Source organism: Lissotriton vulgaris, chromosome 9 (assembly GCF_964263255.1).
Source record: "Lissotriton vulgaris chromosome 9, aLisVul1.2, whole genome shotgun sequence".
Classification (NCBI taxonomy): Eukaryota; Metazoa; Chordata; class Amphibia; order Caudata; family Salamandridae; genus Lissotriton; species Lissotriton vulgaris.
The window spans coordinates 325,183,242-325,209,102 of NC_141697.1; the positions used below are offsets into that span (position 1 = coordinate 325,183,242).

The window sequence follows — 25,861 nt, forward strand, 5'->3', positions numbered from 1 at the left end:
GGGCAGACGGGGGGGCTTCTTTGCGAGTTCACATGCCTCTTGTGTGTATAAAAGGTTAGGCACAGATCAGAGCAGCAGATGAGGAGAAAGAAGCTATTGGTTACAGGAACTGCACAGGGATTGCACTCGTGAAAGTCAAGGATGCAAAGGCCTCCATCAAGCATCATAGCTAATTTTCGACAGTAGATATGGGGAGAAAGCACACCTGCCCAGCCTCGACAAAGCGCACGATTTTTTGGGGCTGAATAACTTTGCCATCACGCTGAAGGGCGCCGGGGTCCCTCGAGTGAGCTGTCCATCATAGTGGGTAAAGGGCGGAAGACTGTGCACACCGCTAGTGTGTGGGGAGGCTTCTTTGCGAGTTCACATGCCTCTTGTGTGTATAAAAGGTCAAGCACCGATCAGAGCAGCAGATGGGGAGAAAGAAGCTTCTGGTCACAGGAACTGCATGGGGATTGCACTCGTGAAAGTCAAGGATGCAAAGGCCTCCATCAAGCATCATAACCAATTTTCGACTATAGATATGGGGAGAAAGCACACCTGCCCAGCCTCGACAAAGCGCACGATTTTTTGGGGCTGATAACTTTGCCATCGCGCCGAAGGGCCCCGGGTCCCTCGAGTGAGCTGTCAATCATAGTGGGTAAAGGGCGGGAAGACGGTGTGTGTGGAGGGCAGCAAATGGGGGGGGGGCTTCTTTGCGAGTTCACATGCCTCTTGTGTGTATAAAAGGTCAGGCACCGATCAGAGCAGCAGATGGGGAAAAAGAAGCTCCTGGTTACAGGAACTGCATTGGGATTGCACTTGTGAAAGTCAAGGATGCAAAGGCCTCCATCAAGCATCATAGCTAATTTTCGACTGTAGATATGGGGATAAAGCACACCTGCGCAGCCTCGACAAAGCGCACAATTTTCTGGGGCTGATTAAGGAGTTACTGAATTTGACCTTCAACTCGGGCACCTGCTTTATCTACATCTGTAAGTGCTTCCTGTTCACGGAGCCTCGTTGTCTACTTGTAACTATTCTCTGACCCTGCTTCGAGGGTCAGAGCAGGGTCAGAGAATAGTTGCAAGTAGGCAACGAGGTGCCGCTCAGGAAGCACTTACAGGGTTGTAAGTGCTTCCTGAGCAAACTCCGCGAGCGGAACGAATTTTCCGCCCATACTTACCGAAGATCTTTGGAGTGCAAAGCCAACAAGCCTTGGCAACAGCAAATCGATGCAGTGCACAGGGGTTTGATTCCAGTGGTTCCAACAAGGGATGCTCGCTTCAAACTTGCTGAGAGGACAGGTCAGCTCTTGAGTGAGTTGCAGAACCACCACCTGTGTTTCTGAGCCTTTAGAAGCCCACTTAGCTCAGTTTGGCAGCAGGAGGGCAGAATCGGGTCTGTGGCCGGCAGCAGCACTAGCTTGCTAGCAGACCCTGAAAGGCTGTTAACGGGAGAACTGGGGGCTTCCCAGAGGAGCCCCCCAATGCATGTAATCATACCTCCAGCCAGAGGGGCAACTAGAGCCAAATTTCGAGGGGGGGCTTCTAAAAATTTCGGGGGGGGGGAGGGAGGGGGCTAATTCTTTCAGCAATAGGCAGAGTGGAGATGAAGGGGAGAAAAAAACAAGAAAAACAACAAAGCCTCGTTAACATGTAAATGGTCTTTTACCTGTGAAGTACTCAGATGCGGCTTCAATAAGCTCAAAAACTGTGTGTGTGCCCGGGAAGCTGTCTCATACCGGGCTGACACACACAATGGGGGTGGGGGTCTGAAGCCCTTTGAGCCCTATGGGCATTGCGTGCCTGCCTCCAACACGGTAACAGTGCTGAGGTATGATTCTAACATGTTTGATAACAAACATGCCCAGGTTCGGCAGAGCCACTATATAGTTAGCCATTGTGTAATGATGCATGGCCACTATATGTATCAAAATGGCAGACCGCACTTACAAAGGCTGGAGAATCAAATCAAGGGTTTGTAGAGGTGTCCGGTTCATGCAGGGGAACACTCACACTTATAACCCATTACCCTGCTTTCAGGAGTGACCTCAGATAAGGAAACATATCTGTCATAGGTGGTGCTAGCACCAGTTTACACAGTTTGCAATGGCAGACCTGTTGTCAAGTTTGAGTGGCCCAATACATGCTGCAGCCCATGGCAGACCCCTGGTGTACCTATGCCCTGGGTACCTTGGTACCATATACTAGGGACTTACAGAGGTACACCAGTAGCGAATTGTGGAGTTACAGAAGTACTTACCATGACAAATTTAGGTAGGAAGCACAGTGACTGGGGTCCTGGTTAGCAGGATCCCAGTCAGACTAGTCAAAAACATACTGACTCCAGCAAAAAGTGGGGGTAACCATGAAAGAAGATCCTACTTTCCTACTGTGATCTTGACACCAATTTAAGTCTCGATGGTGAACACTGAGGGTGTTTTGATGTCGAGTGGTGGCTTGCAACCACTTTTGACGGTGTCATCGATTTCATACCTCTCGACAGTGAGCACACCAGTAACTGCTCCATCCTCAACACCATGCCTCTCAACATCAATCGGTAACCTCTCCTTTTTGATGAAGGTGTCTTTCCTGAGATCTTCCTCCTTGGTAGTCCTTGGAGTAAGAGGAGGGCTCATTGGAAGAAGAGTGACCTTCCCCAAGACCTCTTGATGAAACCGCGATTCCTCTCTGTTGAAGACCATGATGTCTGATTTTCTCTCTGCCTTTCAGAGTACGGCTGGAGAATTTCTGGTAATAACCACAAGTCTCATGACTATGGCACTCCGGCAGGCAAACAGATAGCATGAGGGTCTGTCGGAGCAATTTCCGTCCCACAGGAACTGCACTTCAAAAATTGAAGGCGTTCTTAACAGACAATAAAGGTCTTTTATGTCAGGAAAAAGGTTCTATACCCTCTAGGTGCGGAAAATGTCAAAAGATATTTAAATGGAAACGTTTTGGAAAAGATTTTATAAGTAAAATTGCCTTAAAGGCAGAGCTCAGTGCTCCAGGATCCTAACTGTGGGAGCCGGAAAATTAACTGATCTGTCACCTGTGAGACATGATTGGATACAGATGGTACTGTGAGGTTCTTAAAGACACAATGCTAGTTTTCTCTACGTATCTTTCTATGGCAACCTATTGGCTAACAATATCTCATATTCCCTATCCTTTTAATAAAGATTTGTAAAATATTTTCTATGGTAATCTTTTTAATGATATATTCCTATGTGATTGGATTCATTTTAAAATGAAACCTGAATGAAATCTGGCCATTTTTAGCCTCTTTAGGCTATATATATATATATATATATATATATATATATATATATATATATATATATATATATATATATATATATATATATATATATATATATATATATATACATATATATATATATATTGTAAGAAGTGTTCTGGTATCCCATTCTCGGTAGCTCCCCACATCAAAGGAGTCGACAGCTTGATTGTGGACTTGATAAGCAGGAAGTGTTCTTCATCACAGGATCTCACACTTTTCAAAATCACTTTTGGGAGAATTTGCAAATAATTTGGGGTACTTTACACGAAGTTCTTTGGTACATGGTGTTCCTCTGACAATGTTCCTGCTTCATTGTATGAATTTTCTACGGTGTTATAAATTTGCATGGATGGGTTTATCTTAATCTTTCTCTTTGTACTTTGAGGTCTCAATGGTTTCTAATCCAGGCCTTAAGGGCATTTTCAGGATCTAATTCAGAAGTGAATTCTCTGATATTTAGACTGTTCAAGAGCTTTGCAGTGATTAGACCTTTAAAAACTTCTGTCACCCACGCAGTAATCTTTCTTCAGTACTAAGGGCTATGCAGGTTTACATTTTTGAACACTTGTATAGTCTTGTTCTAACTATGGTTCGTAGGATTGGTGGATTAGGTGCCTTAAAATGTGCTTCTCCTCTTATCAAGTTTATAGAAGATGGTGTAATTTTAAAACCTGATCCTACCTTTATTCTGAAGGTTAACTGTGTCGTATATAGATCTCAGGAGATAATTCTTTCTTCCTTCTAGCCTTCTCCTTCTAATGCTAAAGTACAGTTGTTCAGAGCATTGTATGTTAAAGGAGCTCTTTTAATTTATGCTGACCGGTTCAACACTCCTGAAGACTGATCACTTATTTGTGACGTTTGGTCAATCTGGAAAGCGTAACAAGGCGACAACTATGACTTTGAGCAGATACATTAAGTCAACAAATTCTGCTAGCAGAACAGGTCATTTTGGGAATCCTTCCAGTTCAGGGAAGATCCACAAAAATAGTGGCTGCTTCTTAGGCAGAAATGCAGAGATTATCTATTCACGAGATACGTGGTTGTGGGAACATACCTATGTTAGACAGTATCATCTAAATACTGTCTCAGATTTAAAACTGAGTCTGGACACGGGGTTATTGAATTCTGCATTATGATAATTTGAAATGTGTACTTGATTTTGGCCTCTTTATATGCATCCAACTTGGTGATTTGCATGGTTAGGATTCCTTAGTTTATTGTAGCTTCTTTATTCTGTTGGTCAAAGTACTTCAGCTTTGGTATACCTCATTAGAAATTACTGGGACAAGGACGAGGGTTGTAGGGGTAATGCCCGAGTTACTCTTAATCCATCTCGTCGTTGTCCAGTTATTACATTACACCCACCTAAACTCCATTCAGCCCTTTGACTGGGCTTGGGTATACAAAGGAGTAGCCTGGAGTGCCATCCCTCTTTGTGGCACTCAAGATGGGTGACACTAGCATTTTAGGATCTTCCTGCTTTGTTTCTTTCATGAGGCGACAACCACCTAATTAGTAATGACTGTGACGAGAATGAGATTGACTAAGGGTAATGAAGATTACCAGTAAGTAACCAGAGCATTACCCCCTCACTGCACAGAAAATCTGTGCCTGTTAGCACCAACAAAAAGCTGGTGCTAGCTCTGCACCTTAAAAGCGTTAAAAAGAAACACTCCTTTTATTTCTAAATTTGAAGCAGGGTCACAATTCTAGTAATGCAGTTAGTAGAATTGTGGCATTACCACAATAGTCCTGACCTTCTGTAACTGAGCGCCTTACACTTAACTTGGCTGGTACTCCCTACAGGACCACCTGCTATATTTAAAGATAGCCACCTGCCTGGTAGCCTCGGTACCTGTGTGGCAGCTTTAATGTAGGTGCTCATTCTTTCCTGAATAGGCTCTATTTATGATGCTACAGCTCAGCAAACTGTATTGTTCTCTAAGAACAAACTGTCAAAGTGTGAACCTGTCCTTCTTGAATAAAAATAATTACAATGTAAACCCAAAGGTAGCTTTCTCTGTGCATGCGGATCACCATGTTATTTTCTTGGCTGAGACCATGTCTTGCTAGACAGCGGTAGGTAAAATGAGTGTTGTTCGCCCTACCCTAATTGTGGTGGGGCTATCGTCTCTGTGACCTTACAGTTCTGTGAAAGATGAACTGTGAGGGAAAAGGTTTCCAATGCCAGAGCCAGATGAATCTTTACTGTTGGAGACCCTATACTCCCCCATCTGTAAAGGAGGCAGGTGAACCACTAGTTTGGCAGAATGGAGCACTTGCAGTTTTCTGGTGACTGCACAGTTCTGCCATGCTTTAAATGCCCCATAAGTCTTTCTAAAACATCTGTGCTTAGATCTGAAAATCACTGATGTAATTTTGAGTACTTCCGATATAAGCATAGCATATGGCTTTCTATTACCTGTCAGTATAAGAGTGTGGAGCAAATATCAGTCAAGGGCCATATTACACAAAGGATACACTTTCCCTGATTGCGTCGTGGCACACCTTTAACTGAGTACACGAGGGGAAAGCAGGGACATTTGACTTTATTACACATAAAGCACTCCTCGCAGGGCAGCCACAAATTCATACTGCCATGAGGGGAATGAATTAGTCAAAGGTGGACCGGTCGTTTGAAGTAGCCGATCTGTCTTTTTCAGTACAGGGAGCACAGAGTCTGCACTTTCAAGGGGGACAGATATCCCCTGCAGGCAGGTGCAGCGAGTCAGGGCCGGACTGACTACCGGGCAGTTTTGAATGCTGCCGAGCTGGGGGCAGATTTCACTGTGGTGGGGGCTGATTTCGTTCATGGAGACCGGCGTGTGCTTCGAAATAATTAAAGCAAAACTAATTTTGTTTAGCATGCGCAGGTCTCCATGAACTAAATCAGTCCCCAGCTCAGCAGTATTCCAAGCTACCCGCTAGCCAGTCCGGCCCTGCAGTGAGTAACTGCACCACCGTAGTTTGAGGTCAGGGAGGGTCAGTGGTACCCCTTTTGCTCCCTTTATAGGGGGCACACTCACTGTGCGTCACCTCTTTGTGGTGCATAGCCAGTGCTCTTCATGGCGGGTCGGTGACTCTGTGCCGCATCCAAAACATGATGCAGGTGTAGCAACAAAGGCCCATATAATTTTGTGTCCGGGCTGCGTCCCTTTTGGGGGGCAAAATCATTTTTTACATTTACCAAGCCACTCAAAACTGTTTTGCATGGTTTGGTAAATACAAAGTAACGCAATGAAGAGAATAGCACTGCCTGAATTTGCGCTGGGTAGGGGTTACATGGGTGGAGCACGGGCATTCCGATGCATCCAACCATGTGTTGTGAAGCACACCTATATTTACAAAGACTTTTAAACCTAGGTTCGCTCCAAAATTGTGCGCCTACTCAACGGATACGTAATGAGGAGAAATACAAATATTTCTTCTCACTACGTCCTCTTCCCAGGTGTGCTGCATTCTGCAGCACTCATAGAAAGAAAAATATGCCCCTAAGGATTGCTTTTGTGCAGGAAGGTGTCCCTTCCTGCACAAAAACAATCCTGCCCGTAACCCAGGTAGCCTGTCTGTGAAGGCGTTGAGCAGCACACAGTGCGTCAACTCAAGGAGAGAGCAGAAACGTTCCAAGTCTTAGTGATTATGGAGCATTTCTTCTGTCTCGCTATCACGTGTCTGTCCTCCCACCCCCCTCCCCCGGGTTGCTGCAGCAGGTGGATAGGGGTTGGGTCATGCTCCTGCTAGCTGCCTCGAACCTGTGCCAACAAATATAGCTCCAGAGTCGCAAACCTTGAATGATCACATCTGTAGTTTGCTGACCTGACAATTTCCATCTCGAAGACACTCAGTATTGGGGTAGCTGGAATTCCACCCCGAGTTATCACTCCGGATGAAATCCCATCACTTGTAATGAGGGTATACATTTTAAAATGTCAACAGAATTCATATAGTCGTGGACATTCTTAAGTAAACTGTATGCTACATTTGATGCTGTTATGTTAGAATGAATCCCCCTGATAATATCACATAGTTGCTGGTCAATAGTTGTTTCGCAAAATAGCAAATTGTGTTCATGACAGTCATACTTCTATGTGGGCAAAATAATGGGTGATGTATGGTTGATGTAGGATGGTGGAATTCACAAAAAAGGTGCACCCTGTCTTAGTACACCTCTGCTGTTCTCCAAAATGCATTTTCAAGTGTCCAAAGATGGCATACCTGCAGTCATCGCCTCCAGCGCTCACAACATAGCGATCCCCACTGGTAAATCGTATATTTGTCAGGTGGGCCGAGTGTCCTAAAAATCGCTTATGCTTTGCCTGTAGGAGAACAACAAAAGGAGCACTGAGCTACTGACATCAAGAGCGCTGTACAATATTCAAAGCAAACACAAAAGAATCCTATTTCATGCAGAATGCAAGCCTCATCCCATAGCCTTGTAGACCCTAAGCCCCGGGCAGTGGAGGACCGGCCCACATTTTTACTGTGCCTCCATGCTGATTATGCGGTTGTGCAGGAGTAGGAGCTTCTGTTCCATTTCTGGAGAGCTAAGAAAGGGAGAACACACATGTTTTCCATAGTCCGTAGCAAGCCAAGGGGTTAAGGGACACAGCCATTTTGTTAATTAGCCTTCACACTAAGGAACATATGTAGGAAGGGCCCATCTGCAACCCACCCACATAACCATGTTGGGTAGTACAAACGTCACCTCTCCTTATACCTTGGTACTGGGCTGGTAAAGTGTGTGTGGAATTTCCCCACATTCTTTAGTTACCTCCCACAACATGATGGCTATGGTGGTTAGGTGCCACAATGTCTTTTTGTCCCCCTTTTGCATAATGCAATTTTAAATCTGCCACTGTACACAAGCGAGCCAAAGCTAAACGCTTTTAATGTCGGGCCCTCCCCCTGACCACAAATTCTTGAAACGTGTTTTAGAGAATCCTAAAAATGACTGCATACATAAAACGTATTTAAAACAAAAATAAAAGTCTGGACTCCTGTTTTAAACCATCCCAAGTCCACACAATTTGACTCAGTTTAGATTAGTGAAGTGTGACCGCTAGTCAAAAACATATGCAAATATTGTAAATGATATACCTTGTGAAAACCCACTTTCAACGAGGCAGAAGCTGATTTTCAAAACTCTATGGTCCAGATTTTCAAAGACTTGTGGTGGAGTTTGTGTTACTTTTTTAACGCAGACTTGAGGAGAAGTCCAGGGCCGGACTGGGAGCTGAAAGCAGTCCTGGCAAATTTTGCCAGACCAGCCCCCGTCCGGCACTAGCGAGCGAGCGAGGCCGAATGCTACTAGGAGGATTTGGGGGGGGTTAACCCTCCAAAAAAATTTTGGAAAACGACAGACCAAAATAGTGAATTTTACAGCACATTTTTCATTACATATTCAAATTGTATCAACTTTCAAAGCACAGTAAATAGTAGATGATGACCTTAAAGAACATCAGGTTACCCACCCAGTCATATATACCCATAGACATTCTTCAGTTCTACCCTCTTACTTGAACCATACATAAACCTGACTTACTCCCCTTTGTAATAATAGATGTAGTGTTTTTGATGGTTAATGTAAAGCTGCCTTCTCCATACAACTTTAAATTGGCAGCCGGAAAGAATATGTACAAAATTGGCAACATTCTCAGCTTGAATATTAAGTCTTTTAAACCATGTGCCATGTTTTAAAAATCATATCCACGTGCCATTGTTCTCCAGAACCACCCATCCTTCTTAAGTCACGGTGCCTTGTCACTGCAGCACAATTTGTTCCTCGTCTGACTCCCAGTTGTTTTTCTTCTATGCTCTGTGAGCTACAATGCCTTAGTACCCAAAGGCTGTGCGAGAAAGGCTCTGACAATGTTCACTTGCAATTCCACGCCTTCCTGCCTTTATTTTAACAGAGAGCCTTAACTGTTTATAATACATCTCCTTTCACATCTTCAATTGCATTTTTGGCAGATAAGCCAACCAAGTAACTTCATGAAATTTACATGCAGAACATATGCTTAAGGCTCAAGTCACTTAATTAAGATTTATGCCAATTAACTCTGTAAGCACAGTATTATTAAATCTTAAATCTAGTGGTGGTAATTAAACACTATTCAGAACTCGAGTTCATTTGCTGCATGGCAGCCACTGGGGGATTTGCTGTTATGAGCTTGGTATTTTCGTACAAAACACATTGCTGGTTATATAGTAAATGCTGATCTCCACCATACATTTTTAGGTGAAGTAATATAAGTACCTTATCTTAGATACTCTGGCTGGTAAGAATGAAACTTAGGGGTGGTAACTGGCCAGGAGTAGCAGCTCCCACCACTGGCTTACCCTTGGGTACTCGTGGTGTGGCACTACCCTTGTTGGTTTCTACCCCTGCACCAGGTGTAATGAAAAAGGCAGGAGCAGAAATAGAAACTAAGGAGGGTTTTAAAGGGCTTATTAGTGTGTGAAGTGCCCCATACCTGACGACTTTTAAAACTTTTTACTATATGAGAGTGGAGGAGGAGGGGGCATAAACAAGGAAAGGTATGGCTAGGGAGTAGGCTGAGAGCCACACCTCTCTCTCCTCTAAAACTCTAGCAAAAGCTTCAGAGGCTACCACTAATTTCCTAGGGAGGCTGCTTGCAACCCCCTTTATGGACATCAGCAATGCAAAGCCTCCACACACAAGCTGGAAGGCTGCTCTGTGCAAGGGTTTCCAGCTCACCTTGTCTAGCACTATGATAACAGCTCTTCCCAGGGTGACCATGCGAAGGGAGCCAATAGTGCGACACACGTTCACACCGTGTGAGGTAGCAGTTCTAACTTCCACATCTTGCCCTTGCTGTCCCTGGGCCCTTAGGAGCAAGTAGGACTAGGAGGCTGTTGAAGGGCTTGGGCTGGGATCAGAGATCAACTCTGTGATGTCATCAGAGGATTGGTGATGTAATTTGCCTTACACTGTGCCTTCTGTGGAAAACTCTGTGCAGCTAATTTGTTACAGATTGGATTTGATGCAAGGCAGACCCAGCCTTTTCAGCTTTCTGAGGCCAAAAAACACGAATACTATTCAGCTGGATAATCTGTTCCTTAGACATTAAAAACGAAACATCATAGAACACAAGAATTGGGTATTAGGAAACAGCAAGTCTCTTTCTAAAACTTCTGTCAGATTGAACACTGGGAACTGCAGCTACCATACCGTCACTGTGGCCCGATTGCATCTTTTAGAAGTGAACCATCTACTGAACACACAAGTTTGCGCATTTAACAGTGCAAACTCCTTTCTTGTGAAATCCGGACTGAAATCCGGACAATTAAAAAAAATATAGAGGTCACGAACCAACTGAGCCAGCGTCAAGGGAACGCACAGAGGGCTCCTAGAAATTTACACATTAGCCTAAGTGGCAAGTGCCAGTGGCAACAACACCAGTGGAAAACAAAACAAAAGGACTCACTTGTGTAAAAAAATAAATACAATAAAAAACACTAGAAAGTCCTGTTGTCTGCCTAAAATATATTTTTTAGCACATGTTCCAAGTTGGGGCTTGTGCTGAAAAACATATTTTAAGCAGACTTGCTGACTCCAACCTTCAACCCAGTTACGCCCCTAAGAGTCAAGCAGCATAGCACCACCAAAGGGAGCAGCACACATATCCTGCCTGATGGCTCGGAACATTGCAGCTGGCCTGGCCCTGCCTAGAGACGGACACACACATGAACAACACCTGACGAAAAGAAAACCCATTTATACAGAATCTGACCTGAGATCATGCACTGCTGGGGTGGCGGCCCATGGGCCGTGGCAGGAGGAACCAAAGGGCTGCCACTGCCATTGCAAGTCCAGCTCTAATCCACACTCATGTAGTTAAATCATTCTTTTTAAAACATGTACTTGACGTTAAAATAGATAACATCCTGTCCCTGTCTTTTCTTACTGACATGCTGTGCCTGTTAACCCTAGGGCTGTTTCCTCAAATCATCCTCATCACTGTAATACCGAATGTATATGACCTCGTATGTACCCTAACCTAATTACCAAACATATTCTAGTGTATTACAAGAGGTCACCTCAGCCAGCATCTCTGGTATTTTTACAACAAAACTGTCTTGTAAAATGGAGTGCCTTTCAAATGCCAGGTGGCCCATGTCACTGAAGGCAAAAAAGCAGGAGAAGGTGGCTGTAAAGAACTGAAAGAATGAGGAAAAGACGGCAATGTGGACGGTCGTCTAGGTCCGTCAGCTCCGCATCCCTGAGGGGAAACCAACACGCCAAACCAGCCAATTCCAACAACAAAGCAGAGAAACAAGCAGGGGAAAACTCCTAGCAGCAGGAAAGCCGACCAGAAGCAAGGAAAACAGCCTCAGCGCTGAGAGAGCAGCTCTAGAACTTTGCCGAGAGCTACAACAACAAGAACTCAAGATGGCGCCCTGAGCTTGCTGAGACAACAGCAAAGCAGCTACTGTGCAGCAGACCGACTTTGAAGCAAGCAGAGAGGAGCGAATAAAAGAAAGAACACCGTACCCACGGAAAGGCTAAAACGGAGAGGTACAGCAAGCATTTTGTGGTCGAGAGCACTCACTGCAGAAGCGCCACGGCAAACATCCCCGCCTCCGTACTAATAAGGCATACACGCAGCGAGGTAAGCCCGCCAGACCAGCAACCCCTCCAGTGGAACGAAGTGGTGTGCTTATCGGGAGGATCGGCATCGACACCGTCACCGGCACCGGAAGCGACAGGAGTGAAGGCGCCATTACCGGAAGTCTTCTCCAACCCCAACCCCAGGCGGAAGACCCGGACCGGAAGCGGAAGAGTGTCACCGACCAGCGCCGGAAGATCCTGCACGAGCAGGGAAACTGAAGGGGAAGCGGATCGGCAGGTCGCGCGCCAGCCCTCCCGAGATGCGGAGCAGCTGAGGAGAGCACGGTAGACGCCAGATCAAGTGGCGCGGAGGCGGCGCAGAGCACGGTAGACGCCAGATCAAGTGGCGTGGAGGTGGCGCGGAGGTGGGAGTATAATTGCCGGCAGTGCGAGCGAGTAGAATTGCCGGCAGTGCGAGCGAGCGAGCGAGGTGGCGCAGAGCAAAGAAAAGCAACAACGGAGAGGGGAAAAAAAATCAAAACAAAATAAAGATAAAAAAGAAACAGCGCGAGCACTGTGCAAACTGCACCAAGAGGAGGGGTGTTCACAGTGAGGCCTGAACACCCAACGAAGGGCACGCAGCCACACAGCAAACACTGCAAAGCAGCAGTCAGCAGGTCAGGACGCAGGCAGCTGCAGCAAGCGGAGCCGGGCGGGGGAAAGAGGGGGAGCCCAGTTGCACGCCAAAGAGTACGCCAAGGAGCACACGAAGCAAAGCAAAGGGCGAGAAGCCTAAAAGAGTACACGCAACGCAAGCCTAAGCCGAGAAGAGGTCAGAGGGGTCAGTGGGAGGCCGAAGATAACGTCACAACAAGGGCAGGGCCAAGACCCCTAAAGGCACACAGAGCAAGTGCGCAACACACATTAGAGACAACGGGCAGGACCAGATAATAACAAACACAACCACCAGCCTACCCTCCTGAGCGCCAGACGCAAGTAAGCAGCCCCAGCGCCCGGAAGGCAAAGCAGCAGGACAGAACGCGAACGAGACAAGGCACACGCTGGCAGGTCTTAAGGCAAAGACCAGAACGAGGCACATCCGGGAGCCTAGCAGATATAGACTGCAAGGCATTTCGGTGACAACGTCAAAGGCGACAGACCTACCCAAGACGACCCTAGCGGAAGGGAGGCTAGGCAGCATCCTATCAAGGAGGAGCATTGTAACAATGGCAGGCAATGAGGGGAAAGCAGTTGGAGATCAAAAAAAGCCGAAGATAGACAACCAAGGATCGCCTCTGAAAAACAACAAGAGCGAGACGGTCACCCTAGAAACGATCCTGCGGAGAGTAAACGAAGGGATCGAAGTGGGGAAAGATACAAAACTCAAGGTGGAGAACATGCAGCTCGAGATGGCGGCTATAAGAGCGGACCTCCACAAAACAAATACAAGAATTGAAGTGACAGAAGGCAGAATAAGCACAGTGGAAGACGAAACAAGGGATAACACCAAAGCCATAGCCGATCTGCAGAAAGTCACGAAAGCCATGCAAAAACAGCTAGCAGAGAAGGATGACAGAGCAAGAAGAGGCAACGTAAGGATCCTGGGAGTGCCGGAGGGGACAGAAGACAAAGCGGGATCATGCGCAGCAATGCTAGAGGAGATGATCCCCAAACTCACCGGCATCACATTTGACAGAAGGTTCGAGGTGCAAAAGGCATACAGAATACCAGCAGGAAAGCCAACAGCAGGCAAGGGGCCGAGGGCAATAATATGCAACCCGCTTAGACTAAGCCAAACAGACGCCATCTTCGCCTTTGCTAGAAAAAACCAGAACCTGAGATGGGAAGGGAGCAAGATTGTATTAACCCAAGACTACTCCAAACCAACGGTAGAGTCAAGAAAAGGATTCCTGGCCCTCAGAGAGACACTACGCAGAAGAGGCGCCACCTTCAGCTTCGTCGGCCCTGCCAGATTCAAAGTAACAGACAAGTGGAAAACAATGATTTTTGAATGCCCGGAGGAACTAAGGAGATACCTGCAAGGCCCACCCGTGGAAGAGATGGAGGATAACAGAAGCCCAGGAGCGGCGAAAAGAAGCGCCTCACCGGATGAGAACGCACACTCTGAATAAGGGAACACTATATACGCCAAAGGAAAAAGAAAAGGAACAAAACCACCAAATGGCACAAGGAAACATATCTACCTCATTAAACCCAAGACGGGAAATAAAAAGTACTATAATTAGAACGAAGAACCCGACTGCAGATCCAGGACTATGGATCAAGGTCTTCCAGCAGCTAGCAGCCGGCAGCGAGTACAACAAACCCAAGGTCAACCATGGCACTATCTGAACGAGACAATCAAGCGGAAGCAGAGTATGGTGCCTTGCTCTGTCCTTGGTCCCATTTTCACCTCATATCAAGCTACACCAAGGAAGAAAACCAACTCTACCTCAGGGAAAAGACGCGGAGCGAAGGAACTTTGTCGTCGCACACCCACTCAGCAAGTAAGGGGGGGGGGCGGGAGGGACGGGCAGGGGAGAGGGAGCGAAGGAACCGGGGGGGAGCGGGGAGCACATACATGGGCCTACTTACTATCATCTGTCTTCTCTATACTTTATCTTTCTCTTTACACTCACATGGGGGAGCAGTACACGCAGGAGAAGGGGGATGGTCCCACACACAACCCAGAGACCGAAAAGACGCAGAGAAAGGCCACTGCAAATGCGGAAAACAGAGCAGTTTAAATGACAAACAGCAACCAGAGTAGCATAGCGTCTGACATTAAAATAGTGTTCCTAAACGTCAAGGGTCTGAATAGCCCGGTGAAAAGGAGGAAAGTGCTCGAACACCTTAGGAAACTTAAGAGCGACATATATGTGCTCCAAGAAACGAGATTACAAGCAGAAGACATCAGCCGCATAGGGGCCAATTGGATAGGTGAGGTGCAGGGCTCACCAGCACAGAATAAGAAGAATGGGGTAGTAACAATTGTAAGCAAACACTCCAAAATAGAAGTTGTAGACACTCAAGCAGACACGCAAGGGAGAATGCTTATAACGACACTCAGAAGAGCGGGGGAGACATTCCATGTAGCTAACATATATGGACCCAACAGTGACGACAGATCATTTTGGGAGGGGGTGGGTGCACAACTGTACTCACTACCGCTAGGAGATCTGCTGATCGTTGCAGGGGATATGAACCAAGTCCTGGACCCAGCAATTGATAAGCACCCATACAGACCAAGCCAATCAACAAGCAATCCCCACATCCTTAAGAATCTCTGCTCCAAACTAAGACTAAGAGACCCTTGGCGCATAAGCAACCCAGATGCCAGGGAGTACACATTCTACTCCAACCCACACAACTCATATAGCCGAATAGATTACATCCTAATGTCAGAAACACATACCCACCTCATAGACCACACAGAAATAGGACCCAGAACTGTATCGGACCACTCACACATAAGCCTAACACTATCGGGCAAGCACAACGACGAGCCGACCCGCAGATGGCGATTCGATGACAGTCTGCTCCAACACGCCCCAGCGAAAGCCAAGATAGAGGAGGCGATAAAAGAATACCTACTATTGAACGACAAACCAAACACAAACAGGGAAGTCCTATGGGACGCCCTGAAGGCCACCATCCGGGGAACAGTCATGACAGTCAAGGGCAGGATGAACAAAGACAGGAATAAGAGAATTGCAGACCTAGAGAAAGAAATTAAAAAACTTGAGAACAGCCACATAGCCAGAATAGAGGACAAGAACACACTCACAAACCTGACTAAATTAAAGTATGAACTGAACAGAATACTGAGCGAGAGGGCGGGCATTTGGATCAATAAATATAAATCTATTAATCTTTGTACCGCAAACAAAGCGGGCAAAAACCTAGCATCTTACCTGAGAGGGAAGCAGAAACACCACACGATAGGAGCCATCAAAGACAAACACGGCATATCCCAGACCTCGAACAAAGACATCCTAGAAGTCTTCAGGGACTTCTACGAGGGACTGTACACCAAAGATGATACACTGCATGATGATGGGGGAAAAGAGTTACTATCGAACATAACCACACCCACACTGTCGGACCAAGAACGAGACATCCTGGAAATGTCCATAACGGGGGATGAGATAGAGAGAGCCACGCAAAGCCTCAAAGATAACAAGGCACCGGGGCCAGACGGTTTCACAGCTGGCTTCTATAAGCAGTACCTGAACATACTCAAACCCACAATGAAGGAGGTATTCACAGCATGCGCCCAGAGCGGACACATGACACCCTCAATGGCTGAGGCAAATATAATAGTGATACCCAAGGAAGGGAAAGACACAACTGAGGCGAAGAACTTTAGACCGATCTCCCTCATTAATGTAGACTGCAAGATCTACGCAAAAATACTAGCCAACAGACTCAACGCATACCTTCCGAAACTCATACACAACTCGCAAGTAGGCTATCTTAAAAACCGTATGTCACACGACAACACGAGACTTCTATGCCACGTCATTAACCACTCCTCCCGCAGCGACAACGCAGCAGTCATGATAGCCCTAAACGCTGAGAAAGCCTTTGATAGAGTCTCATGGCCCTTCTTAGATCAGTGTATGGGGAAATTCGGGCTAGGTCCAAACTATAGGAAGATGGTGATGGCCCTATACGAGGACCCCAAAGCAAGGGTGGTGGTCAACGGAGGCACATCAAACATACTCAACTTGGGAAGGGGAACTAGACAAGGTTGCCCCCTGTCACCAGCCCTATTCCTACTAGCCATAGAACCGCTCCTCACGATGATCAGAACTAATGTGGACATTGTAGGGATACCAATAGGGGGAGAGACTTTCAAGCTAGCGGCGTACGCGGATGACGTACTAATAGTCACAGAAGACCCAGAGAGATCCATAAAAGCACTGACTGACACCATTGACAACTACGCCCAGGTCTCGGGGTACAAACTCAACAGAGACAAATCTGAATGCAAACCTTTAAACATCCACGCAACAAGAACAGTATTAGGAACATCAGGACTAACATGGCAACCAAAACCTATAAAATATCTGGGTATCCTCTTCGAGAGAGACCTAAGAATGACACTGGAACACAACGAACACGCAACAATACAGAAAATCAGGGACAAAGTAGAAGGGTGGTCCCCCAAGTTCACAACATGGTGGGGGAGGATAGAAGCAATAAAAATGATGCTGACACCGATGGTCAACTATATGCTAACCATGCTCCCACTGACTAACACAGAGAGCTTCCACAAGACACTTGACAAGATACTGAACAGCTTCCTTTGGAGGGGAAAAAAACCCAGAATAAGCCTACACAAGCTAAGGCTATCAAAAGAACAGGGCGGCCTGAACATAACGAATTTCAAGCGATTCCAGACGGCATGCATAGCTAGACAGGGACTACACTGGCTAGACCCAAGACAGGAATACACCCCAGCATGGCTGTCATTTGAGCGCGGACTACTAAAAGGCATGAACCCTATAACCCTCCTGACAGCCACACGACACCCAGCAGTGAAGGATAACCCCGTCCTCAAGAACACAATGACAGCTCTTCTGAGCGTCGACAAAATACTGTCAACAAGCATCAGGGGAGGCCAATTTGAATCCCTCTGGCATAACCCCATTTTAAAATACAGAGATAAGGTTCTAGACATGCCTGAGTGGTACAGACATGGCATATCCACGGCCCATGACCTTCAAAGACACGGCGAGAACACAACTTTCGATACACTCAAGGAAGCGCACAACCTACAAAACATAGAACTATACAACTTCCTGAAAATAAAAGTAGCAATTAGGAAGGCAAACCTTACAAGCCAGACACCTTCGCTCTTACAGCTTGCAGCCAATCTCAACATAATAGGACACCAAATAGCACACCTATACAGAGCCCTACGCCCCAAAAACACCAAACTAAACGATAAGGTCACAAACTTTTGGGGGACTTTAGCAGGGAAGGAACTAAGCGAGACCGAAAAGGCAGAACTATGGAGATCGACCACTAGGAAAAAGATAACTGCTTCACTAAATCAGACCAAATACTGGTTAGTGCACAAGGCATACTGGACACCGGCCCGCCTATCCACCCTGGGGATCCGAGAGAGCGATACATGCTGGAATTGTGACAGTGGAAGGGGGGACTTAGAGCATCTCCTACTCAGCTGTCCTCAGATCAAGGATTTCTGGGAAAGAACGGGGAAGCTTATCAATGACATCACTGGAGTAGCCATACACATAGATTTCCCAAGTCTAGTCCTGGGCTTTGCATCCCCGTCCATCACAACAACAGAAGACCGTGACCTCATTGACCTACTGTTGACGGCTGCAGTCAAAATAATCCTAAGCAACTGGAAAGACACCACAAAAGCTACACCACAGGCGTGGCTCAACTGGGGCAGATAACATTACAGCGAAACACTCACCGAAAACACACAGGCAATCAAACATATGGAGGCCCCTAGACCTCTACCTTTCATCACATAAACCCCCCTAGGCGCAGACACTAGACACTAGACAGCCATCAAGGGACACACTATAGGGACCCACACTCTAACAAAAGAAACCTGCGAGGAAGATCACTCTCCTATCTCCATTCCTACCTCTATCCCTCTCTATCCTCTCTATCGTCCGGGGTGCTATACCCACCAGGCAGCGCAAAGGGGGGAAAGAAGACAACGCCAAGCAAGACTCGGAAAACGGACTTCTTCTTTTTTTTGGACTAGTAGAACTATCTGACCCCACGCACCATGGCAAGGAACGAACTATTGCAGGACAATATTACTATACCCCCCCCCCCCCCCGGCGCCTTCTTTTTCTTTTTTCTTTTTCTCCTTTTCTTTCTGCCACTCATGTATGCTCCATGTAAATATATATTTTTTTATACACAATAAAAAATTACAGAAATAAAAAAAAAAAGAATTAAATACCGAGTAGGAGAGTGGAGGTGTCCTCCTGAGTTTTTATTAATTATACAAATTTACTAAATTGCTCGAAAGCATTCGTACTCACACAGGTGTCAACAGTTTTGTTAATATGAAAATGATAAATACACATGACAAAGAATGTTACCCATCAGAGAGAAAATGTGAATAAAATCTATTACTAAAAATTAGTGCAAAGCTTCTGGTGTTTGAACTAGCTTGTCGAGCACTCTGCCACTGCCTTAAAAGGGTCAGTGTGTGGACCGTGTATGTGTTGTTTATCCTGTCACGGTCCACAGGGCAAAAAAACTGACTCATTCACTGGCTCTTTCAAACTGGCTCATCTGAGAGCCCCAGGTAGCCAGATAGGCCTATTATCCTTAAAGAACGCCTGAACTAAAGCAGTCTGAATCGAGTGAGTCGCGTGCTCTGGCTGTTTCAAGACGTACTCCACTATAAATGCAGCCTGTATTTAATAGTATCACAATTTCATTTTCACACTTTTCGAACTTCCTCGCTTGCGTCCCACACACCCTTGCCATTTGTATTGCCTTGTCACAGTGATAGTGGACTTTTAAGTCACTGGATATCATTAAAAAATGAGACCCCCTCTTGTGCAATGGTTTCGCCTCCGTGCATGACGTTGCTTCAATGCTAGTAGAGAATGACGTGTGCCAATGTCTGAGCAGTTCTTTTTTTATCGCAGATGGAAAATGACCCCTCATACTCACCCTGGAGCCTCAAATGAAATTCACCAGCGATATCCATCAATCGCTCTCCTCCTAACTCTTCAGACAGCATCAGTGTGTTTATATGGGCTCCGTCAGGCCACAAAAGATTACAAACACTTGTGGAGTCAAGAGACTTCATAGTATGCTGTGCAGAGGATGTCGTGTCTGCAGTCGTCAGAATCAGTGTTTTGTCATCTGGCAGAGATAGTAGTTCAAAGTACCTCTGTCACACACGGTTGCAACACAGCGAAATTGCGGAGCAGGTCAGTGTCACTGCCCATGCATGCTGCCACCAAGAGACGCTCACGCTCGCCACTCTCAGTCGATGGTGACACACAGCACGGCAACCCTGGAACTCCGGATCAAGGCTTCTGTAAAACTGCAGTGCCCCGGTCGGCCACCTTCAAGTTCAACAGGGCTCACTCACTCCTCTCTCCAACTTCCACGGGCCCGGGCCGGCAGTATTGAAATTGCAGTCCGACCTGCAGGCGGCGGGCTGCAGAAGGGGGGGGGGGGGGGGGGACTATCAATAATTGAATTACGGGGAGCCTCTCTGCAACTTATAGAAATAAATAAAAAGACTTGTCTTAGACAGTTTGGAATGCTCCTCTCGACCTGTACTCAACGGGTCACGCACGCGCACGTTTTATTACTGGAGCCACTATGCGCATGTCACCACCAGCGTGGCAGCAGAGACCCTCCCCCTATTGAATGGTGCACAGTTCCATTATTTATGGATTTTTGCAGGAGAGAAGCCACTCCATGATAGTTGTGCTTTTTTTACCCCTTCACGGAGCGAGGAAAGACGCAGAGTAGTGACTGATTACGCTTATGGAAGTTCGCGGCCAGACCAAAAATCGTCCCCAGCAAGAAAACCGGCCCCCGGCCAAAAAACCGGCCCCCAACCCTGGCAGCCTACCGGGGGATTGCCCGGTGCCCGGCATTGTCAGTCCGGCTAATGGTGGGATTTACAATCCTACACAAATTGTGATTTGCACTGGATTGTAGCCTAAAGTAACACAACGCTGTGCAATGCACTGCTTTGCAATACTTTGCATCTAGTGGGCATTCCATGGGTGTATGGGCTTTTCCATGCAACCACCCACTGTTTTTGAAGCAAATCTACAAAGAAATATGAATTGTGCCAAAATGATGTGCCTCTCTGAGGCTGGGATAAGAAAAAAGAGAAATGTTTGTTTCTCCTTGTTTTTACTCTTTGCATGTGTGCTGCATTCTACAGCATACGTAAGAAGAGGAAAATGCCTGAAAACAGTTTTTGTACAGGAAGGGACCCCTTCGTGCACAAAAGCTATGCTTACAACAATTCAGACACTCTTGCACTATGGCACAAGAGTGTAGCTCAGAAAAGTCACTTTCTAAATCTGGTCAACTTAATTATTTCAGTTCTGCGTATCGAATAACTTTAAATGGAAGGTGTGATGGATATGTGCTCTATTGGGACTCTCCTATAAAAATGTTGCCTCTCCGGAACTGATCTGCACAAAACTGACCAAAAACGTAGCTGGCCAAACATTTTTTTTATGGGAAAGTTCGGTCTTAATTAATCGTAGGACGCCGACTGATCATAGGGGGTCGAAGAAATAATCCTTTATCTTAAAGAATGAAGAATTAATTTAAGGTGAATAGACGACATGCTTAGGATCCAAAAACAAACAAAAAAATCCCTGAAAATGAGCAGTTATTATTGGTAGTCCTCATTATTGCTTTATATACTTATATGATTTGTAAACAAATTTGTGCATCCCGAATTGCCTCACAGCGTTTCCTAAGAGGAGGACACTGAGTGTTCGTTCTAATAACTTTAATGCCAATCCTTGTGCGGTATGTGATACAGAAATGTGTCCTGAGCCGATCGGGGGCGAGGGTTGGGAGGGTTGTTATTGACTTCTGGTTGACCATCACTATGCTGTTCTCTTGTGATAAACCTGTTTTGCTTACTCATAAATGCCAATAAAAACTTAGACGTAAAAAATGAAAACTTTAATGCCATGCCGTCCTTAGATGAATTTGCAAAAAACATTACCTTAAAGTCTACCTCATTTCTGTCTGATCCCAAAAAAAAAAATATTTTTCCAGGAGGGACACAAAGTACATGCGGCTAAAGATCCTGATATGTGTTTTTATCAATTTAAGACCAAAAGGAAGTTTCCTCCATCCGATACAGAAAATCCAAATTTCCCTGACCGCTAAGATGATACATCTCATTCTAATCAAAGCGCAAAACTGCTTGCACACAGAGAACATTTGCATAGCGTACCGAAAAAACACATAGCTTGTCTGGATAATCTACACATTTTCTAGGTGACAATTGTTGGAATGCCTGGAAAAACCATGATAATTGGATCCAATTAGTTTATACCTTATCCTATAGAAATGTATGTTCCCCTTTTTCCAACATGTGGCAAAGCCATTCAACGTTATTTTCACTTTCTGCATTCTCAATGACAGAAGAACCATGCATCATGCATGCCGTTTTATTAGTGTCCTAAATAACTATACAAAGGGCCTTTTCTGTTTCGCCACATGGTTAGTTCTTCTTTCAAAGAGAAAAAGTGAGTGGTACCTATGAAGCACCAGCAGCACATTCTGAGTTTAGACGCCGAAGTTCACATTATTTCTGAATCTGGAGCTACACGTGGAAGAATGTGCAGCACTAATGGTTCGCATAACCTTTATTTCTCAATAGCCAGTCTAATCGGCACACACTCGCAAACAGGACAGGGAGAACTTTAATGAGATTCAAGGTTTTCTTGAAGAATCTGGTAACCCATAATGTTTTGCGGATCTATGAATTTGTGGCAAGGTCTCGAGCCCACACCACGTTAGCCTTTTTTCTTCTTCTTTGTAACCGCTGACATGGTCCCGCCAGGGCAGTACAGGCTTTACAAAAGTATAAACAACCCGAGAGGCATGATAGAGACATAATAGTCTATCTACTATGGCTAAGAAGGGGGAAGCGTAGAATAGCTGAAGGATTGTCACCCAGGTGAACTGACAAAGACGTAATCAACATACTGTGTGGGGTGGTTGGGAGGAGAGTCTCCTTACACACTGCCTCGTTGGGTATCCACGGGTCAGACAGGAATTTAAAATTAATAAACCTCGTTCTGTCATGTGTGGGCCTCTTCTTCCTTTCGATAAAAAATAATGATTACAAAAAAACACACAAACTTGGCTCTTTTAATTTTGGAACTATTTGGTGGGCTTCTTCAATCACCTGAAACATTGAGTGATTCGGGCAAGCACGTCCTGCTCATGGATGGGGACTACGAATTTTTTTTAAAAAGGTACTTTAGGCATTCAAAGATGTGGGGTCACGCTAACAACATTAAAAAAAAAGAGGATCTTACAAACTTTTCCGGACATGGAAAGTCAAACAACTTGACCATGCCGAAGTCATCACCCGTGACGAGGCTGATTCCTGAGTGAGACACAGAGGCACATGTGACGTCAGCTTTCTCACTATGCCTGGACCAGATCCCCACAACTTCGTCACCAAGAACGCTGAAAAGCAAAGACACAACGTTTTATTGGTAAAAAATAAACATAGAAAGAATGATTTTTTTGGATGAATTGTAGTTTTCCATGGAGACGAGATCCTTATGTGAGGTCCAACGATACTTAATTTTTCTTGTTTACAGACACAATATGGAGTTTTTCATGGCATAAGCTCATAAAGTAGGTAAAGTAATTGAATTCTAGATTCTATTAAGTATTCAGAAACACTCCTATTGAAGTCCTGATACTATGCCTTTCAAACTATTGCAGCCATTCCATGTGCTGGAGAGGTGGAGGGGTAATGTAGACTCGATAACTAGTCATTCCTTGCAGTCTTGTCTGATACTGTCAACAAGTAATATAAATTCCCTCTGCACTCATTGGTCTCAGACATTCTTATAGTCCTCATCATCAAATACATTTTATTCGATTCATCGAATCATAAAAGTAAGCATCATACATAAAACATCTTTAACATTTTTCAATACAACATGTGGGGTGGATAAGTATTTAGATTTCACAATATAAAATTTAAAACATGATCTTAAGCTTTCAGCGTATTCTATCACTATCCAAAAATAACTGCATGGATTTAAACCTTTCAAACGCATTAATCCGGATTTTCTAACACAGTTCATAACATTTCCTAATTGATAATGCAGTTCTGATAAAATTAAGCACAGCACTACAGATGGCAACCGAGGACAAAGATAATAAATAATTAAAAGCCTCTTGATTCGAACTAGGACAAATTTCCTTCGAAATTGGCCTAATAAAACAGGCCCTTATATCCTTACATGATGTGCAAAAGAGCATAAAGTGCATTGGGCTAAATTATTACATGAACAGGGAGTCAGTCTCTCACACCAGCTCACTGGGTTAGGAAAGGCCAGAAGAAAGTGCACTGTACAGAAACGAAACCTAGTCAGAAGGAAGCGTGATTGTGTCTGGGTGCTAAAAAATAGATAAAATTCCTGGCCTCAAGGCTGCCTATAAACTAAAAGCTCTTCAACCTAGTCAAGCATTCCTAATTCTTTGTAATAAGCTTTCATTATGATTGGTTTCATGTAAGCTGGTATGCTTTCGGGATTGTCATAATATTTTCCCAGACCAATCTTATTGAATGCATTTTCAACATAACGGAGCCAAGGAATGGACGATACCTTTTCCAGGCTCATACAATCCTTAATGATCTCTCTAGTAAATAACAATTCCTCTGAAGACCACACTTTCCCCCATAAAATTAATGGGGCGATTTTTAATTCAGTCTTCAACATAATCCACTCCCAGTTCGGAGTGACAGAATTTCGTAGGAGAACTAATAGGGACCATCAATAGCCTTTTTAAAAATGTGTTTTCCAGAATTTGTATCCGGCTAAATTTTTGATAGCTCCATACTCCTGCCCCATAAGTTGTGACTGACCAGCATTTTGATTTATACAAGGTAAGCATTTCCGCAACCGGCTTATGACCCAACTTGCATGCAAAGCGGAACAGGTCCTCTATAATTCTACTAGTGTGTTGGGCCCTCACTGTGATCAGATGATCCCAATTCAGTTTATTGTTGAAGACATTCCCCATATATGTGAAGTTAGGTACTTTGCCTACAATATTTTCCTTTACCACAAATTTCCTTGTTTTTATTTGTTTTGGGCCACACACCATGATAAAAGACTTACTAAAATTTACTTTAAAATCCAGTGCCATCATAAAGTCAGTAAAAGTCATTAAAGTTTTTTGTGGGCTATTAGCAGTTAAAGTCATCAGTACCATATCATACGCATATGACAAAAGCGGAACCCGCTTTCCTCCAATTTTCAGATAGTCCAACTTCTGATTCAATAAAAATTTCTTCACCCCATTTGTGTCTGAAAAAAATAAAAAGTGGGCCAATATGCATCCTTGTCTGACACCCTCAGTAAACGCAATAGGACTAGTTTTTTCGCCCCCCCTGGTCCATAGCCTATAGAGACAGAGGTTGTTGAGTGCTATCTATGCAACAAAGCAATAAGTGCTTCCTCAAAGCCCATTCTTTCCATTAATGTCCACAACTTCCCTCTATTGACTATGTCGAAGACACTAGATAAGTCCATGAAGGCCAGGTGGATTGACCCACCCTTGCTCTTCATGTACTTACCCATAACTAGGGACAGGTTGAGACATTGTTCATTCGTTCCCATTCCCTTCTGGAAACCATATTGTGTTTGATATATAAGACCAGAGTCATTAGCCTAGGTTTCCAGACGGGCAAGAATTACCCTCCCCAGCACTTTACATGTTGCACAATGAGGGATATGGGCCAATAGCATACATGATCATTCCTGTTGCTTTTCTTATATATTGTCACCGCCACAGCCTCTTTCCATGTAGTAGGGATACGGCCCACTATTATTGCTTTAAAAACATTTGCCAAAAATGGAGCCCATAACTGGAGATTGCCCTTGAACATGTCTAGGGGTACCCCATCGGGCCCTGGGGCTTTTGCAGAGTTGCCCTTTATCAGCGCCTCTTCAACTTTGCTGGGAGAAATAGATATACTCAATTGGGTAGCAGTTTCCAAGTTAATAATTGGGTGATCTTTTTGCTCTTGCAAGTATACGCCGTTTGGGTTAAATATTTTCGAAAAATGGTCTACCCAGGATTCCCCTGTTATAGTTGATTCCATATTTCTAACCACGTCTGTAAACAACGGGTGGTTTATGACTTCCTATAAGCCCCTGGAATCATTGAGAGCGCTAGCGTTCTCCAAGTCTTACCAGGCAAGTCTTCTTAATTTATCCTTCCTAAGCCTAATTA

At 45.0% G+C, this 25,861-nt stretch overlaps 1 protein-coding gene across 1 annotated transcript in view; it reads right to left on the reverse strand.

Moving 5' to 3' along the window:
* The window catches only part of EML5 (EMAP like 5), a 1,453,541-nt gene that overhangs the window by 22,409 nt on the left and 1,405,271 nt on the right, over positions 1 to 25,861 (reverse strand). The window contains exons 40-41 of the mRNA XM_086936634.1: positions 22,918 to 23,071; positions 7,507 to 7,607 (exon numbers count right to left, since the gene is read on the reverse strand). Coding sequence (XP_086792760.1) covers positions 7,507 to 7,607; positions 22,918 to 23,071 — 255 coding nt within the window. The remainder of the gene's footprint in view (positions 1 to 7,506; positions 7,608 to 22,917; positions 23,072 to 25,861) is intronic.